This window comes from Hyposmocoma kahamanoa, unplaced genomic scaffold (genome assembly GCF_003589595.1).
Source record: "Hyposmocoma kahamanoa isolate Upper Pololo Valley unplaced genomic scaffold, ASM358959v1 62, whole genome shotgun sequence".
Taxonomy (NCBI): Eukaryota; Metazoa; Arthropoda; class Insecta; order Lepidoptera; family Cosmopterigidae; genus Hyposmocoma; species Hyposmocoma kahamanoa.
In genome coordinates, this window is record NW_020653850.1 from 7,859,471 (window position 1) to 7,881,274 (window position 21,804).

Sequence of the window (21,804 nt, forward strand, 5' to 3'; positions counted from 1 at the left end):
CACCAAACAGTTACCATTACCTTTTTATTGGTAAGTTTTGCTTTAGGACACTGTTGTGGCATTTGACCTGGGGTCAGCCATTGCATTTTTCTTTTCCGGTTATCATAAAGAATCCACTTTTCATCACATGTTACAATTCGATCCAATATTCCTTCATTTCTGTACCGGTTCAACAAGGCAACACAAGTTTCAACACGCGTTTCTTTCTGCAGATCAGTCAAATCATGAGGCACCCATTTTTCGTATTTTTTTATTTTATTGATTTGACGCAAGTGAGTCAATATTGTGGGTAAGGTAACGTTAAACCATGCCGCTAATTCCTGGGTAGTTTGACTAGGATCGGCTTCCACTATCTCTCTTAATTCATCGTTATTCACCTGTGTGGGCGGTCTTCCTCGTGACTCGTTCTTTAAGTCGAAATTTCCATCACGAAAGCGTTTAAACCAAAATCGCACGGTGCGTTCATTAGTAGACCCCTCTCCAAACGCAGCATTGATATTGCGGGCTGTTTCTGCCGCGTTAGTTCCGCGTCGGAACTCGTATTCAAAAATCACTCGAATTTTCGCAATATCCATCTTTCTTGTCTAAATTGAATAACAAAAACAATTGAAAGTCGATATTCAAATGTTTCAAATTTAAAAAAAAAATCACAGAAACCATTTGAAAAAAGTTTCATTCGAAAACCTCAAACCATGAAGATTCTATGAAAATTCAAAGAACCTATTGCAATAAAACGTCAATTTCATACTTTAACCCCTAATATTTTATAACAGTCGCGAAAACTTAAAACATGCAATATTTTTTCGGAATGTCGTTTACCTACACTCTTTCTACAAAATACAGACGAAATGAGATGTACCCCCTCACGAGCTCGTATGTGCAGTGCGAGAGTATGAGTGCGGTGGCACATTGCAAAGTATTGTGACATTCTCAGATATTTATAGATTAGTCTTCTATGGAGGTAATTTGTTTCGTAATGGTAAATGGTGGTTATTTATATATGTAAATAAATGTTTGTATGATTATAAATACAAAGATCGAACACACAGAAACATTTCGTCGACCCGGTGGGACTTGAACCCACGTCAATGCTGCACCGTAGCATTGCTCTAACCATCTGAGGCACGGGTCCAGTTACCGAGTCGTCAAAATTCTCGTGTGTTTTTGTTCCAGATATTTGTACTGACTTTTCGACATTGATCGCCTCTAGTGAGAGATTATTGAATAACCTTCTCACCGCAACTGATACCTTTAACAGGTATCTGACTCAGATGGCGCTTTTCGATCAAATGTGTTTATCGGGATTTTTGTGAAATAACTCCACCAGATTTGTTATGATCACGTCCATGCTGCACCGTAGCATTGCTCTAACGTCTGAGCCACGGGTCCAGTTACAGAGTCGTCGAAATTCTCCTATGTGTTTTTGTTATAGATCTCTGTTCTGATTCTTTCAGCATTCGTCGCCGCCAGCGACATCTAGTGAGAGATTTTTGAATAACCTTCTCACCGCAGTTTTACAGGTATCACGACTGACCCAGATCTCGTTTTTCGATCAAATGTATTTATTGAGATTTTTTGTGAAATAACTTCACTGCTTTTGTTATGATTGTGAATATAAAGGTCGAACCCACAGAAAAACAATTGTATTCATAATCATAACAAAAGGAGTGGAGTTATTTCCCAAAAACATCACAATATATAAATATTTACAATTTAGGATAGCCGATTTTGGTGCTCTCAACCCATTGCTCTTAAACGTGCTTGCTGCGAATTTGTTACACGCGGACAATTAATCATATAAAATATTCAACATTTTATCTAACATCAACATAACGTTCTCATTTTAAACGTCATCGCTTCTTTTCTGAGCATGGATATCTCTATTCTTATCGTGGTTCATAGCGAGAGCGTCTTCATCCTCCGATTCCTCCTGGTCCTCAGTTATAGGACTGAGTACTGTAGGATCGTGGACCTCTTCTTGTTTCCTGAAACAGCAAAAATATTATGATGTTAATTTTTTTGAAAGCTTATTAAAAGAGTCGGTCGGGTTTCGGTTATGTATGAGACCACAATATATCTTTCTGTGAATGTCCACGATATGTATAAGATAATTCCAAGGGATTGTTAACAATATGTCCCAGAGTATATTTGACAGATTTGTAACCACTAACAACCAGTTTACTAAAACTAAGGGTGCGTACAAATCTAGCGAAAACGACGCAAATGCGCCGGTTTGCAAAAGGCTCGCGAGCTGCACACGTACATTGTGCAATCTGTTTGCATACCGTTCGCGCGCCGCTCGCAAGTCATATATCGTCAAGGATAGTGCAAATCCACGTAAACGTAAAATTGATAAAAGGCGCGTATCTGCACTAAACCAAATTTTACAAAAGTATTATTGAACGTCATTACTTTTTTTTATAATATCATAAGTTGACAATTAAGTATAAATAACATAGACATAAGTTGACAAGTCTTATACGCCTGTAATTTCACCAGCACCATTACCCTTCAAAACCGGAACACAGTAATGCTGCCATTACTTCTTGGCAGCAGAAACAAGTAAGGTGGCAGTACTTCCCTGGACGAACTGTTTCCCAAGGTGTTCAATATTTCAATGGCTATGACTGTCATTTTTGCACAGTAAGCATTAATTTATGTTGTCTACGGACTGATAACAATAGATTCCTGTAAATCGTGCTAATTTGGTTGGTACGATAGTTGCGCATATTTCATTTGGCCACTAATTTACCGAAATTGAAACTTTTAAACCAATGCTAGTTACGCGTTATGGCATTGCTCCCGACGATATTAACATGTATTTAACTGCACGCATACAGCACGTGTGCAAAGCGCGGACAGCGCGCGCGTAGCACACATGCGGCGCGTTCGCGACGCGTTCGTCAGATTTGTACGCACCCAATGGGTTATAACTAGTGGTTGGAAATTCGGATACTTTTATAACTAAAATTCACTGTTTCCTGTAATTCGCTATGAAAGTATAGAAGCGCTTCTTAAATTTATTATTTTTTTCTTTTTAATCCGGAATGTCAGAATGGTGTGACATGTTACAATTTTTATATTTTAAATACATTTTCGAATAACTTATGTTACCCTCTAAATCAGTCACAGTTTTTTTTGAAGTCTTATGTTTTTACATTTTCAATTTTCTAAATATGACAAAAAATAATTGAAATGTTACATAAAATTACAAATAACATTTTGAACGTTTATTTTCCTTCAATTATATACTTTACTGAATATTTTCAACAATCCCGGTGTCGCGGTATTTTTACGATAGAAAAGTGCATTCCATTTTTAGCGAACACCAAATTGTAGGTAAATAAGCATCCGAATTTCCGACCACTGGTTATAATTAGTGGTCGGATAATCGGATCCTTATTTACCTATTTATAATCCAGCAAATATTACAAAAAACACAAACTCACTTTCGGAACCTGGGTGCAGCGAAAGACGCTATAGCCGAAGCCAAGAAGAACAGAGCAGCTACGTAGAAAGACGCGTCGTAACTTTCAGTCATGTCATAAATAGCCCCAGCAAGCGGAGAGCCGATGTAACAAGCGGTACCACGGAACAAAATGAGTAAACCAAACGCATTCGTCAGTTTGTCCAACCCTAGCAGATCCACTAGAATTATGGACGTCAGAGAAATGTAGCCCGCTGAAAGAAAATATGTTCAATTTATTCACGTGTATAAAGTACAACTCTTCCTTTAGCTAAGGTTGACTATAAATATCTAAAAAAATAATTATGATTATAAAACAAAATTATAACTCATCGCGATTTATAGACAAAAATATAATTGCATATTTTTAATTGATTAAAATAAAACCTTTCTAGCAGAGGCCGTGGGTTCGAATCCGGGATAGCAGCTCGGAGTTTTTCGGAATTTATGTGCGAAATTTAATTTAAAATTAACCATGAGCTTGTTGTTGAAGGAACACACCGTGATGATACCTGCATGTCGAAAAAGGTTCACAACTGTCAGAAAACATGTCAAGTCCCCGATCCGCATTGGATCAGCGATGCGGACTAAAGACTAAACCCTCGCCTAAGAGTGTCGAGTAGTCGCCTCGTGTCCAGTAGTAGGACGTATAAATGGGTTGATGATGATGACGATAAGGCAGTGTTAATAATCGCTATTGTTATAGATTGCTATCTATCAATAACGCTACCGCTTGGTACCCTATATTTCATCTTTTGTTTACTGTACTCTGTTATTGTAAATAATAGAGTAGGTATATTATTGTATTGATATAACAGAACACCCTCTGTACGATGCCAATTACAAATTATTTAGCAGTCCCAAACAAGCTATACTTGCTTATATAGTATGTACTACATTAGGTTAATATCATAAAAATAAATTGGTATTATACGTACCTATAGCAATACCAAAGACGATTAGTACACAGAGAAACGACGCGTAAGATGCACAGAATGGCGTAAATGCTACGGATACCTAAAACACAGAAAATTAATCAAATAGTCGAATATGAGCCATCTAAACTACATGAACAAACACGAGTTAGTGATACAAACATGAGCCGCTAGGGGCATTGTTAAATTTGCCACACAAAATTGTTGAAATATTCTAAACGGTCGCCAGTGACAGCTGTTACTGTAACGCACTGTAAACTGTAACGCACGCACGCACGCACGCACGCACGCGAACACACACACACACACACACACACACACACTCACACATAATTCATTGCATGCTCATACATTTACACGTACGAAACACACACACAAGTGCATACTATCCTTGCAATTATAGTTTGTTAGATATTTTATAGTTATTTATTGTAATTTTGTTGATTTCATTGTATTAATCATTGTTTTCCGTAACGTAACTTTGGTTTAATTTATTACAAATTTAATGTAACTTTAAACCAATTGTTTAAATGACTAATTTTGTAAATGGCTAAGTAAGTTTGTGATTCAAGAATATAAATAAGTATCGTTTGCTTTAGATAACGTTTACAGTGTTTTTTTTTTATTTAATTCCACTTTCAGTACCCGAGTGAAAACCACACTTGTAACCATAAGAAATATTATTATATCTAAGAGTATACAAGCACACGTAGATGAATAAATATACGACTATTGTCATCAAAGATTTATTCAAAAATATTATTTAGTATACTTTAGCAGCTGTAGAGCTCCTTGTGAAAGAGTTCGTCCAAGGAAGTACTGCCACCTTACCTATTTTCGCCGCCAAGCAGTAATGCAATCAATACTTAACTGTATTATTTTGGTCATATTGCTCGCCAACAACCAGACAACCTTAACAAACTGGTAGTGGTGGGTAAGGTGGTGGTATAACAACTGCTCTGAGGCCGAAGATGGAACCAGATGGAAGAAAATTGTCCATAAAGTCTCGAAAACCTTTCAGGGACACCAACTTCAGCAAGAAGAAAACGACTAGAAGGAAGATAGCTCTTAATAATATTTTTTAATTTTTTTTTTATAATATCAAGTGACGGGACGAACAAGTCGATGGTAAGCTACACGCCTGTCCATGACAGTTGTAGTGCCACTCAGAGCTTTAAATCGCAAAGATTTGTTGGCGCACTGCCACTGCGCCCGTCACCCTGAGACATAAGTTGACAAGTCCAATGTGCCTGTGATTTCAACAGCACCATTACCCTTCTAACCCGGAACGCAGTCAACGTCAAATAATAGTACTTCCCTGTACGAACCTTTCACAAGGAGCTCGACTGCTTCTTAAAAATAAAGAGGCAATATAAAGAAATTATCCTATTGTCTGTCTTTAATTATTTCAGTAGGTACATCATTTTAAGACAAATCTAATAGTTTTGTCTGAACGTAAAATATGTTTTGATTTGTTTATACCTGGATATGTTACCAAATCCCGATGTAACGAAATAGAATGGGCAAGTTACGCAATGGTTCCGATAACTTGTTCATTTTTGTAAACTTTTATATTTATCTAGTATTTCTCATTGTAAGTTAATGTTTATATTCTGTCTTAAGCCATAAATTCATGTTTCTTTGTGTTGTCCGATCTTTGTTATAGTTGGTGAAATATTATTTTCACCGATTCGTCTTATCATTTCATCTTTATAGTGAGGTCCGCTGGTTCGTTCCGTGGCTTAGTTGGTATAGCCTCTGCCACGGTAAGCTAGAAGACGTCGGTTCGGATCCGGCCGGATCGAAAGAACTTTTTTCTGAGTGTTCGATCTTTGTATTAATGATTATTATTATTATTATTGTCATTATTTGGAAGTACTGGACATCTATAATTAATAATAATAGTATAATTCGTATGCCTTGATGGTTCGTCGTGGCGATCATAAAATAAATGTTAACATCTTAATTGTACCCATGATGACGAATAAAATGATTTGATTTTATTTAATTAAAACTAAAATTGTGTTCTTAAGCTCTTACCGTAGCCATGACTAGACATATATTGTTGAGGAACAAGGAGTCCATCCAAGGAAAATCTGCAATGTATCCGCACACGATACGGGCCACAGTATTTGTGATGCCAATTACTGATACTAAGAACGCCGCTTGAGTTGGATCTACGCCCTGAAAGTTCAAAGTAAATGAAATTAATAATAATTTATACCGACACGTGTATACAGGGTTATGCGTAGAGTACAAACAACCTAAAAAGGTCTATATTACTAACATAATAAACAACAACTGTTGTTCCATGACTTTTTACAAAATTTAATAATTTAACCATAAATATACTTTTACATTTTTGTTGTATTAACTGAAACTTTTTTTTATATGTATTTGGTAGTAAGGTAGTAAGTTCAAACGTACAAGCCTCTTCCGCGAGACGACCTCCTCCCGCGCTCTAGCATTTTGCATCGCACTGGTATTTACGCTAGGGGTATCTTTTGTTATCGCCATCGAGTATATAACCAAAGACGAAATAATTGACTTGTGTGTAAGCCTCCGTATATTACGAAAATATTCTGTATTTATTGCAATAAAGATAAATAATCTCTAACTACGGGTAGCTGTTCCATTCGGTGGTGTGGGAAAAACAGCAAAACATCTAATTACAAAACAAACGTAATCACATTTCATCGGTAATTAAAAATGAAATATGTAATTTTTAAATTTTCGTCCATTATAGTAAAGTTCAAGTTAAACTGGTCGTTTTAAAGTGAAACAATTGACGACACCCGTCAATTGTTTCGAATTCGGGCTAGCCAATCGGAGTGCAGTTGTCACCGTAATGATTTGGCAGAATAGTTTTCAAACAAATTAAATGATTCATTTCATTTCGTCTCTATTTCTGGTTATATACTCGATGGTTATTGCACAGAGTTATCACCGTTTAGAAGGGTCTATCGAAAGTAAAATCAAAAGTCATGGACCAAACGTTGTTGTTTATGATGTTAGTAGTATAGTTCTGCGAGCTTATCAGTATTTTATAAGCAATCCTGTATAAAAATCTACAGAATAGGTAATAATTAAGTACTTATATGTCAATGGTTGAAAGAAATAAAGTAATATAAATATAATAAAAATAGTAATATGTTCGATGTATGCTACAATCACACCAATTACCTGTTCTAGTAATCTAGGGAATTCCCTGTACTATGAGTACGGGATACTACTCAGAACAGTCAGACCAGAACCAAGTTTAAAAAGTTCATTTCCCAAATTGGATCTACCAGAAATCGAACCCGGGTCCTCCTTGTCCTACCCACCTACTGCGCAAACCGTTGCGCCACCAAAATCGTCAAGGGGTTAACCGATATTTTTGACATTGTTTAGAGTAGGTTTTAAAATTACTATTTCAGAAATAAAATCATTAAAACGGCGAAATTTTACTGCTTTAGAAATAAGTATTATAAATTTATGCCTATTTACACATAAAAATTATCCAGCCTTCAAATTAGACACTTATAGAAGCGCGGCAACCGCGCTACTACTAATTTTCATTCAACATTTAGAAGCGCAGTTGCAGCGCCACTGTCGTGACACGCGCGCGCTACTTTTGCAGTCACAAATAGTGAACTAAAAATTACTGAAGTGTTGCAGACGCTTTGGGGCCCAATTCTACTTTTTTTTTATTCAAACGACTGGTCGCTCTAATTCGATTGAGACTCCATTGAGATTACATTGCAATAATGATTATATTTGCTATTCTGTTAAGATCTAATTGCAATGGTAGTTAACTCTTAGTGGAATGGTAGTGATGGCATATTATTCATTTAACTACTAACGATCGATGTTGGCTTACTAAAACTACAAGAGAAATTGTTACGCATAATTCATTTTTATCTCGTTCAAACAGCAATTTAGTCTTCAAACTAAATACATAACATTAGTACACTACACCATCGACTCGCCATTGAAGAGCAGAACGACAAAAAATTGCAATTGCAGTTGAATAGTAGCTCGATGTAGCCACTGACAAATACTACTACTACTACGTAAGTACTACTCTTAACTTTTAGCAGAATACTAAACGTACATGATACACAACTGAGATTATTTAAAATTAGCGGACTTGAGGCCCTGCTGCCACGTCACAGTCGCGTTACAGTCGCGTGGCAGCTTCTATAAGCGTCTAATATGAAGGCACTCTAAAATATAATATTCAACTTGGCCCCTTTTACCTTTGAACGGTTCATATTTACATCTACGGTTCATATTTACATTTAAAAAATACATTTTGTAGTCTTTCTAAGTGCAAGTCGATTGGCTGATCGAAGTATGTCGTCGGCCAAATTCGTAAACCTCGTAACCAAATAAAATCGATTAATGTGAACTTTTGAGTAAGCACAAAAAACAGAATTACTACAAATAATTATATGACAATCTATGATTAAACTTTAATTTTATAACTGAGGAAAAGTTTACAAATTATAGTTTAAACTTTTGATGCCCGATTTGCGCTTGTAAAGTAAAAGAACGATTTCTTCTTGAGGTTTTTTAATTTAGCCGACGATGTATATATGTATAAAGGCGTACGTAGTTTCCGTTTTGTTCTATAGGCTTTATTACAGGCTTCATTAACTTACTTTGTAAATAGCGGCTTGAGATATATATACAAAGGGAATGTAGAGCGCAGCCATGCCGAAGAAGTTCGAAAGTCCAATCAGCATAAACGCCTTGTCCTTGAAAAGGCTTACGTCAAACATTGATGGGCCGCTAATGGCTACACCTGCAAGTATTACAAATAAAAATGTAACGTAATAATTAAAGATAAATGTAAGTTTTAGAAACATGCTCTCTAGAAGAAATGCAAAAAGTTTCTTTAATTATTATTTATCTAATGAGCATTGGCTATAGAGCCATCAGCTTGGTAAGGCAACCAATAATTAAAAAACTCTCTCGAAAGTAATATACTTAAACTGAAAGTGAATTCATTTAAATACTATAGAAATCCGCCATTTCTTTTTGCCATTTTTACATAAAGTTTTTTAATCAAGAACCAGCTTATTGTTTTTTATTTTCAATTCTTAAGTTCTACTCGGTCGCGACTCTTTAGAGCATAAGCTACGACTATTTAGGCTCAATATATATCGCGGCGAAACGGAATGGAAGCGAATTTTTGTAACGATATTGTACATAGAATAATTAACTTTATGATCAATTGTGTAACGTACAAACTAGATACAAGCGGAATGTGCGAGCATTCTCGAGCATACGCGAGAATTCCGCGTAAGATTTTGGCTCGTATCCCGTTTGTAATACGTTATATAATCGACCATAAAGGTCGCTATGCTGTGTACAAGATCGTTGCAAAAATTAGCTTCCATTCCGTTCCGCCGCAATGTACATTGAGCCTTACAGTGTAAACTCATAGTAGAGGTGCAAGTACCTGCACAATTACCTACCATCACGTTCCACATCGCTTTGTCTATGCTGCAGACTAATCATGGAATTCCGAAATCCCTGTAGCGACTTCTGACTTTGATACTGAGGCAGATTCACGATTGAACCCGTGTAAAAGATGTCCTTTCTCGATAAAGGACGCACCATTTTCGGCTGCTCTTTGGATGACACTGACATTCTTGAGCTGTAGAACTGACCCTCACAATCCATCTGTCAAGGAGTTCAGATTCTTATGTTTTTGCGCTTGTAATATAATCCTATTTATACAGGGTTATTTTTAAAATACTAACAAACTCACAGGACTATATTATACTATATATCATAAACAACAACTTTAATTCCACTATTTTTTTACAGAACACAATTAATTTACCAAAAATAATCTTTTAGATTTTTGTTGTACTAACTAACACTTTTAGATATTTAATAATAAGACATTTATTCAAAAGCACATTTACAATAACTGCCTCTGTGGCCGAACGGTTACCATGCCGGACTGCCACGCAGAGGTCCCAGGTTCGATTCCCGGGCCGGGAGAAATATTTGTATGGCCTACATTTATTTCTCTCGTGAGTTTGGGTGTAATTTGTGGTTGTCTATGTGTGTGTCCATACAGGGTTTCCCTAGTGCGGGGCTATGTTGACCGTGTGCGTTATTATTATTATTATTATTATAAAAAAAGGTTAACAGTTAACAGTTTCGGAAATGCGGACTCTAGTGCCAATGAAAAGGATGCAATCTCAGCACTACATGCTGCTTTTCAGGTTTCACCTTCATACATGGACACCCGCTGCTGACCATTGTCAAACTTCACAACAATTACGTTTTAAATTTATAGGACATGCTTAAAATGAATTTATTATTTCGATGAGCGCACGAATATATATATTACTGTAAAAGAACATTAAATACTGGATACAAACGGCACTGGAACAGGTTTCAACTTCTTACATACTTTCAAACTTACTTAGGTGACAAATAAACTAAGAAGAAACTTAAAACAAAGAAACGATTTGCTACGTTATAATGTAATTACGATAGCAATTTAGTCCAGCAACATTGTGATTTTTGTACGTTAAGTAGCCATTGTTTACACTTTCTTTTGAAAGTGTGCAATGACAGGCTAAGTTTAATCGGGGGTGGAATGTCATTCTAACATTTAATTTTAACTGCCTCCGTGGCCGAACGGTTACCAAGCTGGACTGCCGCGCAGAGGTCCTGGGTTCGATTTCCAGGCAGGAGAAATATGTGTATGGCCTACATTTATTTCTCTTGTGAGTCTGGGGGTAATTTGTGGTTGTCTATTTGTGTGTCCATGGCACCCGCGGACATGGGCTTTGAGTGTGCTGCGTTATTATTATTATAACTTAGACGAAGCGAACTGAAAGCTTTAATTATTGGTAGTAGGTAAGGTTGTAAGGTTGGTCAAAATGTGCACGCGTCCTCCCGGAAGACGTCCGTTCTCGCTTCTACGTTTTTCATTGCACCGCACAGAGTTATCACTGTGTAGAGCGATCTATTTAAATATTTTTATTTTTGTACGAAAGTAAAATCTGATGGCTTATTAAATATCACGGAACAATATAGTTATATGCTATGCAAGGCTGCAAAGTTGTTGTTTGGCGCGAGTTTGATGAGAGTTTCAAGGTACGAGACGCAAAACAAATTTGCTGCTGAGCGAAACGCATAACTTTTCACGTCACTATAACGAGGAAAATGCTAGATGAAAGAAAAGCAGTTAAACATCAGTTTTTTAATTGAAAAAGTTTATCTTCGGATGCGTTCTGAATTTACACCTCATCAATTTTTATTCTTGCGTGTATTTTAATTTTGTGTGATTAAGTGATTATAGAAATTATTTTAGTTCGTCGACGAATTAAAATATAATATTATGACAATTAGTTGTCATTGTCAATTTAATGTCAACAATAATAAGAAAATAATTTTTATAATAATATTAAACTACCGTACATAGTTATTTTTACTTGACATTGGCAAAATCATTGATTATTTCGATGGAGCCATAACATTTAAAAGAAGAAGAAGAATAAAATATATCAACGGATTTATATTACATAAATAGGCAATGTACGACAAATCGTGTAGTTCAACGTGTCCTTATCTTTTTTTTCATCGAAAGAAAAAGTTAGGTGCACCACAGTTCATCATCAAGTTCGAATTTCAAAAATCTTTTCCACTCTCGCGTGCAAAAAACGCTTTTGCGCGCAGATTTGTAATGAGAAAGAAAGACTTTCCGAGTTAGTGAGGTGAAAAAGTTGTTGTTTATGATGTTAGTAATGTAGTCCTGCGATGTTGTTAATATTACCTTGTATATAAGTACTTACGCTTATCGAACCCTTCGACACAGCTCTGGGTCTCGCGAGAGACAGCTTTGGTCTGCGAAAACACAAAATAAACCATGAAATTACTTGTTAGGCTAACATAAACTACATGACGGGTCTCAAGAATAGATAGTTAGTTCACAAAAATTTATTTATAATTTGAATTACCTATCTATACTATAGTTCCTCTCGAAGGACGGCACTGATTTAATTGTGGACATGCCGATGGAAGTAAATGCCGGTAATGACACGTTGCGTGACATGTTTTGTGGTGAATTTTCTACCTGGAATAGTTGAACAGCAGATTGAAGGAAGTTATCGGAAACTGAGTACTTATTTTACAGACTCAGTTCCTTTATTACGTTAACAGGTTAGTTTAATTAACTTAGTTTAGGTTTAACTGTTGGCCGAACGGTTACCATGCTGGACTGCCACGCAGAGGTCCTGGGTTCGATTAGAAATGAGTATATGGCAAACATTTATTTCTCTCGTGAGTTTGGAAGTCATTTGTGGTTGTCTATGTGTGTGTGTCCATGGCACCCGCGATACATGGTTTCCCTAGCGCGGGGTTGTGAGTGTGTTGCGTTATTATTATTATTATTATAGTTTATTTTCTAATTTCGGTGACGAAGTAACTAGAAATAACTTCATAATTACGACAGTAAATCCTTAAGTATCTTTAAAATGAGAGTACAGGAGCACTATTTCTCCTCTGTTCCATCCATTTTATAGATATTATAATATGAAATATGTATTTATGTAAGTATTTATACAGTCCGTAGTAATTTAATATTTTTGCTGTTTTTTTTATTATTATTATTTTATTACACAATTTAATTTTGTTTTGTTGTGCACGTTGTAAATCCGTTATTGCAATTATTGTGTCCTGTATTTTGATCTGCAGAAAGAAATCTCTTATAGAAATAAGCAGTACCTTTTGTTTGTGTTTTCCGTTTTACCAAACATGATTTGTGTTTTCCTGTACAATAAACCAATAAATAAATAATTACAATAGGATTATAATCATTTATTTCATACTATCAACCTCATAATATTACAATTTAAAATACAATATGATAATGTGATCGTCATTAATGTAAATGATAATAATTAATAAAAACGAAATAGTATAACTAAGAAAATATAAATGCAATAAATTGATAATTCCTTGGAAAATACTCAGCTGTATAAAATTCATTATCCAATAAAGTTTTACTCGGGTATAAAACATTTCGTCCTTTAAAATATTGTGAATAATAAAAATACAGTAAAAATTACCTTTGCCACGGGCTTTTCGTTGATATAATCGTTAGATCCACGTGGCATTTGCAAATTCTTTTCTACTGTCTGAAGTTCGAGTAATATGGATTGTTTTTTCTGAAATTAGAAGCAACATAACGAATTAGTAACGTAAAGTATTGTTATTCGCAAGAAAATTGACAAAACCCTTCCAAAGTAAAGGGTTTTTCAACAAGAACTTTGTTTTGTAAATCAAAATAAAATAATAAATTTAGATGACAATGATTCAAATTTTTATTGTATTTAAAAAAGTAAGATTTGGAAATTATGAATGAAAAATGATATCTGATAAATGTCCACCAGAACCACAGTTACAGATGTCGATTCTTTCATCAAAATTTTAAATCACTTTTGGACAAAATCGTGGGTCTATTTCGTTAATCACTTCACGAATTTTGAGTTTTAAGGCTGCAATCGATACGATTATCTCCGTATAGACTCTGTTTTTAACATAACCCATAAAAAATAGTCCATCGGTGTTAAATCACATGATCGAGCTAGCCACTTACAGGCTGAATTTTATTAAATTATGCAATCGGGAAATTTGGTTTGCAATAAATTAATTGTTTCGGTGGCTGTGTGACTTGTGGCACCGTCTTGTTAAAAACCACATGTTAGTGATATCCATATCATCAATAATAGGCCAAAATTGAGTTGTTAACATCTCTCGATAGTACGCTTTCCATTGACCGTAACCGCATTTCCAGCCTAATTTTCGAAAAAAAAAGGCCCAAAGTAACGGCACATTTATCAGATATCATTTTTCATTCATAATTGCTAAACCTTACTTTTTTTAATACAATAAAAATTTGAATCATTGTCATCTAAACTTATTTTGACATATAAAACAAAGTTCTTGTTGAAAAACCCTATATTTGCATTACTAACCCACTTAGGAACAGGTATTATTACTGTTATAATTGTACATAATATATCAGTATCAGTCAGGAAATATCCCAAAAAGAGGGGTAGAAACCTCTTAATGGTTGATCTTCGTCTTGAGTAGGTGCTATTACGGATTTTTGTAAAGCAGTGACAGACAATATCTATTGACTTTACAATATGTACAAAATGTCAATCCTTGTACAAACACTGTATGTTTGTTAAGTCTCATGATGAAACATGTGGTCACTAACTGATAAGGATGCCAATCTTTCGTTCTTATACGACGACAACATTTCTAGACTGTTTATCTTAATCTAGTCCATGTTAAACAAACAAAAGACTATTAAAGAATATCTAGGTTAAATTGAATTATAGTTATTTATTTCCTTAATGGCTAGGATAGGATTCTTTATAGCCACGCCACTTATTATTACTACTGGTACATACAATTTTACCGATTTTTCTGAATTTATCCATAGCAACGGCTGTGTATAATGCACATATAAGAAAATAGGCTATTATGTAAGTTCATTCTGCTACATTTCAATTGTCAAATTTTAAAAACAGCTTCATATTCACTCTTACAAAATATTGCATAACAATTTTGCTTGTACATTATTAATAGGCGCTTGACAAACATAATATATCATGTATGGATGATAGGAAAATCACCACATTTTATTACTATTTTTTATATGTACGTAATACACAGTGTTTGTACATTGGCTAAATTCAGAAAAATAGCTAAAATTGCATCTACAAGTATTAATAATAGGTGGCGTGATTGTAAAGAATCCTCCGTGACACCGCCACCGTAATTATTATTTTTCTTTTAAACTAACAGTAGTATTTCACAAAAAATACATGTGCAACATGTACGTTAGCCGTCCATTACAGTGGGTAATATCATAATATAAAAACTACACCCTATAGTTTAGCTACACCGTAGCTATTAGCATGACGCTTCTTTCTGACCACGATATGATTTCTTTTTATTTCCCGATATTTCGGAACGGTTACAAATGGTTACATGATCCATGATCACGGGTTGACTGACCAGAAGCAGATGACAACTTTAAGAACAGATATAGCTACCCTCTTTCGCTGTCGACGACTACTTTCATCTCGATTACTTGTGGTCACCATTATCGCAAAAAAGTGAATGACAATGGACAGCGTTGGCCAACAACCCATATAACATATCAACCCGTGACCATGGAGCGTTCCCAAATATCGCGAATATAAAAAGAAACTATATAGTGGTAAGAAACCTGTATTTGTGATAATCATAAAGTTGCTTCGTGTTACAAAAAAGTTGCATGCAAGTTGAGAAACATACCTACCCAGTACCAATTAATAAAAAAACCGACTAGTTTGCCACCCTTAAAGTTGGAATATTTTCTTCAAATTTAAGTGGGACCACTGCCGTGGGACCACTCTTTCTAACAAAAAAAAATCATCAGAATCGGTTCACAAATGAGTTATCGCGTAACATACATACAAAAAAAGCATACAATCGAATTGAGAACCTCCTCCTTTTTTTGAAGTCGGTTAAGAAAGTGCTTTCTAGCATGTAAGCGATCCGCTTAAAAAGCTCTATATACATAATAATGCTTATGCATAGATTGTTATTGAGTTTTGACATTTTTTAACGCGTTTGTAACTCAGTCCAAACTCATGTTAATACGTAACATATCTATGTACGTAACAGATAATGCAAAACAATGTAAAATGGCAAGTTAATAAAGCACGATATGCAGTATATGTATGAGTGTGCTGAAAGCACAGGCAAGAAATAGAAATAAGAGCTTAGCTCACTATAATGTACCCCTTTATACATACGTCCCGTTCATGTTATCGACACCTCAAAAATGATTGTCCACCTGCAACTAGTTGTATGACAGAAAGTTAGGCCAGAAGTTATAAAATATAAGTTTAACACATATCTACCCCTCTACATCTGTTACACACATACGATGACATTTGCATACTACTAATACGTAGTCGACTAACACTGTACATACATGAAAACAGTTCTTATCACTTGATACTTGGTAACTAACTATTACATAATCTATGGTCTCAGGTACGTTAATCATTACCTACCTTAGGATAAGTAAGCGGTCTCATCAGCGAACCAAAAACGACTCCATTTAAAATTAAACCAGCCAGAATAAGGTTCGCACTTTGCCAGCTGCCATACTTATTTAACAAGTACGAAGCTAGAGGTGGAAAGGCAAACGTTCCGACTCCAGAACCGCATACGGCGATGCCCGTAGCTAAGGAGCGTTTGGTGTCAAAATAGTACCCCACGGCTACTACCGCTGGTAAATACATCATGCCGAAGCCTATACCTGGTAGTACAATAAAAGGATTAGTTAAATAACACTATTTGTTGTTGTTATTGATATAAAGATTTTTTTATAACTAACTTTATTACAACTAAAGGATGCGACGAACAACTCGTGTGCCTGGTAGTAAGCGACACGCTTGTCCCTAACAGTTGCAATGCCACTCAGACGCTTTATATCACAAAGATTTGAGGGGCACTGCCACTGCGCCCGACACTCTGAGACATAAGTTTTTTTTAATAAAATATATATAAGTGCGCATTTGACCTTATTATACAATAAGATAATTTGACGATTAATTAATAAGTAATTAATTTTTAACTGATTAATTATTAATAAATAAATTTAAATTTGACAGTCATTTTAAAATTAAATCATTTGGCTTTCTGAATATATTTGCTTAGATTTATTTATTTTCATTGTAATAATATTATGATTAATAATTATGTTACAAATTGACATTGGTGCGCCCTTACATGTTTGATACTTTACCAACTACCTACTATAAGACCTAATGTAACAACATGTTTTGCAATAAACGATATTATTATTATTATTAGTCCCATGTGCCTGTAATTTCACCCGCACCCTTACCCTTCGAAACCGGAACGCCGTAATGTTCGCATTACTATTTGGAGGCAGAAATAGGTAAGATTTACGACTACTTTCACAAGGCGCTCTACTGCTACTGATCGGACAAGCACAAAGAAAAATTCCTTCTATCCGGCTAGATCCAAACCAGCACCTGTTTGCCAGACCGGGGCTAACCGATCCCAACTGAGCTACGGAATTAATCAGCAGACTTTACGAATTTCTCTCCGTCTCAGTCACAATCAGTTCGGAACATTTAAAATGCATGAAAAAATATTTAACACAAGCGCAGCTATTTTACACGATCTATTCTTCACTGGGTTCGCTGAGTAGCAAGGTAATTCCATTTTTACTAATATGGATTTCCTGAATTTATAAATATTATATTTTAGAAATAATAATTTAGTAATGTACTTCTATTTATAACTTACTACTTAACTCGGTAAAAGCGTCTTACCTCCAATAGCTCCGTATGTAATCATCATGAAAGGCACGTTGGTGCAGAAACTTGATAGCAAGAAACCGAAGGTGGCGATCACAGACCCCACCATACAAACCGCACGGCATCCATATTTGTTGCATAGTGCTGATACCACCGGACCTATAGGACAAATTAAGAAGTAGGTAAGGGTAGGTATACAATATTTCAAAATATTGTCCCAGTAGTTAATGCCCATCACAGGAGAGTTACCAGGTTTGATTTCCCATTTACGAAACATGGGTTTCTAGATTAGTTTGTAGGACAAGGCAAAATAATCAGGTAAAATATGTGTTCTATTGTACTATGTTCCATCTTTCGTTCAGCATGTTTTAACCAAACAAAATTTCATTTCATTTCAAGCCAGGCAATACCTTTGATTTTAGTACACACTAAAAAAGCAAATATACCGAAAAGCACAGCCCTCCCATTATGAGAGGAGGCCTGTGCCCAGCAGTGGGACTAACATATTATTATTATTTATACAGAAAAATGAAAGACAGTATACTTTCATTTTTCTGTATACAGTTTTATATCAGGTGACTGATTGGTTTAATAGAATTATAGAAACGTATTAAAATCAAGTGTATTTTTAACCGACTCCAAAAACAGAAGGAAATTCTCAATACGACTCTCTTTTTTTGTATGTATGTTACGCGATAAATCCGATACAATTTGTCAACCGACTTTGATGATTCTTTTTTTGTTGGAAAGACGGTACCGCTCAATAGTAGTCCGTAAACTAGGAGATGAATCCGGTTTCGCGCACTTTCCGATAACTGATTTCAATAAAACTTGGCAAATAGATGTAATACCATGCACTTTTGAGGTCGGTTTTTTATCATGTGGGCAAATTGCATGTTTCACAATTCTATGAAGATACTAGTTACTGTAAATCAATACTATTATTCGCATTAACACGTTTTACAAAGTGCTTATTAGAGGTATGTCGATGTACTGGAAACAGTGTCGGATAGGTGACGGAATATGTAGCTTCCTGTTTTCGAACGAGAGAAAATGATAATACAACTTACTAGTTATTGTGGACGCCTTTAATATAGCGACAAAACACCGAATCTCGTAGAAAGAAAAATATAGGTAAATGTGCCCAACTCTTGAAATTACGCAATTCCTGTAAAAGGTTGGCTGCTTAATACAATTTTAATCGGTATCATTCACGTGGTGTTCAAAAACAGATTTAAATCTTTATATATATGTATATAAATATAAATGTTAAATTTCATAACGATTTGTACGCTGTCAGCGATAAATGATAATAGTGTTATATCAAATAATAGGCACTTCTATATTACGATAATATTGTATATCTATAATTAATCTACACAATTAGGTCAATAATATCGGTAGAGATGGAGCGATATCAAACAACACGTTAGGACAAAAAGCATTTCGTCTCTTGAAGTTCCCGATTTCACATTAATACAAAGTAAGTACGTACGTACTGCTTACATGCAGGCACATGGGACTTATGAACTTATTGTCTAAGGGTGAAGGGCGAAGTGGCAGTGCCCCTCAGGTCTTTGCGGTTTAAATCTCGGATTGGCACTGCAAGTGTCTTGGATAGGCGTGTCGCTTACCGCACGACTTGGACGTCCCGTGTCGTTTGGTACTAACGTAGATATTCATAGATGAGCTTATAGATACATTTAGATACACCGGATAGCAATAGGAGATAAGGAAAAGAATTTAAAGTCTGAATATTGAGTAATCTTTTACGTCAATTTACTCAACTACTTACAATTATCTCTCGAAATATGGTAGTTGTTCTGTTTATCGTTTAGGTACACGATAAGATATTATATTTTGATCGTATCACATAATAAAAATTTAGAGAATATCGTCGCTCTTTCGACTATTGTAGGTAACTTGTATTATAGGCAATTTTTTCAGGGTGATATAATTCGGTCTAACACTTCACGTTTTGATGTCATGTCCAAATCGTTTCATATGGGCTTAGAGAAGAATACTTGAGTTTGAGAGCACAGTAAAATTTTTTTTATGATTCCAAGTGACGGGACGAACAAATCGTTCACCTGGTGGTAAGCGACACGCCTGTCCATAGCGGTTGCAGCGCCACTCAGGTACTCAATTCTCAAGTCAGGATGCAATGATAATGGCAAGGACTTGAAGCATGATTTCTAGTGCTTTGAATCATACTCAAGTTCTGACTTGAGCATTGAGTAGAGTTCTAGAATACGACCTTCAGAGCTTTAAATCGCAAAATCTTAAGGGCCACTGCGCCCGTCACCCTGAGACATAAGTTGACTAGTCCCGTGTGCCTGTAATTTCACCAGCACCCGTACCCTTCAAAACCAAAATGCAGCAATGCTCACATTACTACTTGGCGGCAGGAATAGGTACTGGTTCAGTACTTATCTAGACGGACTCTTTCAAGAGGAGGTCTTACTGCTACTTAGTAACGAAAAAAACTATCAGGTACGGTATTTAGTGAGGCGTGTCACATAACATGAAAAACGTATATTTTTGCAAGCATTTTGATTTAAGCATTGGATATTTAATTATTTTATAATAAAAATGACTATTATTTATTAACAATATAGTTAGATAACCTATATACGCACATTTCTATCAGTAACTTATATTATATTAGGTATATATAATATAAGATTAATTGGTGACAAGTAAACTAGTAATCTATCATTAAATATGATATGCCTTATAGCTATAACAATATGTAAAACTAGTACCTAATATGTAACTATCTAAATTGTAATTTTAGCTTACTTGGGATTTAGGTCTCTCTGGATTACGCAGGTGCCTGCCTATTTTGTTCGATTCTGAGCAAATTGAAACAACTTATTTTCACACTACAGATCAGACCACTATTGATATGTACTTCAAACTCTATGGCATAACGTATATAGTTCCATATGTTGTAACATTTTATTAAACAGTTACACATATCGTTAGATAGGTTAGTTATTATTTACGAAAAGATCAAACTCACCTACAGCTAAAAGTGATCCAGCCAGTATGCTGCCAACCAAGGCGATAGTTCCTTTTCCAACTTCAAAGTATTTTACTAGTTCCGGAAGAAATGCACCGAAGGAATATCCAATACCATCGACGACTAAGTTACACATAAAGGAAGCAAACACTATGACCCAACCGTACCCCCCATTTGGGGGCGGCGGTATCGCATCTTCTTCACCGTTCGTCTCAAAGTTCAGAGTTTCTTCTTCGTGGACGCTTTCATTTTCTGTCTGCAAACATTTTGTATGGGAACATTTTGTGACTGGTTTATAATTTTGTTACTACGAGAGTTGGATTTGCTTTCATTACCTTGTTAAGGACTATATCGTGTACTAAACAACTTAAACAAAAATTAACTGTAATTTAAAATCTTCATTACATTCACTATTTTTAAAAAAACTCACCATTTTTTTATCTAAAAACATTTATTAATTTTTAAATCAATTTCACAAAACAATTTGTAACGCCCACTCTGGTTGCAAAACCAACAATCAATGATAACTCTATTCCCATTTACAGTACGCAGACAATTTGATAATTTCTGATAGTGTGATGTATATGCTCATACATAGTGGTATACAACTTCAAAAAAAAAATCTTCAAAATTCGTGCGGCCACAACAAACGCTAACTGAAATAACAACCATACATGTACATATAATAATTGTGTTGTACTAAATAATAAATAAGGCGTGAAACTACTTACTCGTACACGTTACTTTGGCTCAATCCCAGGTTGTTTAGATACTATCAGCGTAGACAACGTATGTTAGTATAGTATGTTAGGATGTATCTTAATCAAGTCTCACTGCGTTATAAGAAACGTTGATAATTTTTTTAACAAATAGTTGTAGAAAATTATTAAATTTTTATTGAGATATTTTTTGTGAAATAACTCCACTAGTATTGTTATCATTATGAATACGAAGATCGAATAGAAAAATCACGTCGACGCGGTGGGACTTGAACCCACGACCGTT

The 21,804-nt window shown here is 35.2% G+C and overlaps 1 protein-coding gene across 1 annotated transcript; it reads right to left on the reverse strand.

Annotated features, from left to right (window-relative positions):
- Positions 1-767: 767 nt before the first annotated feature.
- On the reverse strand, positions 768-21,549 carry LOC113229634 (monocarboxylate transporter 4-like). The gene is made up of 13 exons (XM_026463304.1): positions 21,531-21,549; positions 20,800-21,055; positions 17,790-17,933; positions 16,497-16,744; positions 13,485-13,583; positions 12,375-12,490; positions 12,210-12,261; positions 9,867-10,074; positions 9,048-9,190; positions 6,442-6,585; positions 4,405-4,483; positions 3,450-3,681; positions 768-1,985 (listed from the first exon to the last, which is right to left on the reverse strand). The coding sequence occupies exons 2-13, from the start codon at positions 20,933-20,935 to the stop codon at positions 1,844-1,846; spliced, it is 1,743 nt and encodes a 580-aa protein (XP_026319089.1). The 5' UTR covers positions 20,936-21,055; positions 21,531-21,549; the 3' UTR covers positions 768-1,843.
- Between the last annotated feature and the right edge of the window lie 255 nt (positions 21,550-21,804).

Excerpts from the sequence above, each read along its gene's own strand:
- LOC113229634 (XM_026463304.1), bottom strand. The coding sequence starts at position 20,935 with ATGTGTAACTTAGTCGTCGATGGTATTGGATATTCCTTCGGTGCATTT. Across the intron at positions 10,075-12,209 it reads TGTCGAAGGGTTCGATAAGC|ATGGATTGTGAGGGTCAGTT; the intron begins GTAAGTACTTAT and ends ACTCCTTGACAG. Across the intron at positions 1,986-3,449 it reads GCTGCACCCAGGTTCCGAAA|GAAACAAGAAGAGGTCCACG; the intron begins GTGAGTTTGTGT and ends TTGCTGTTTCAG.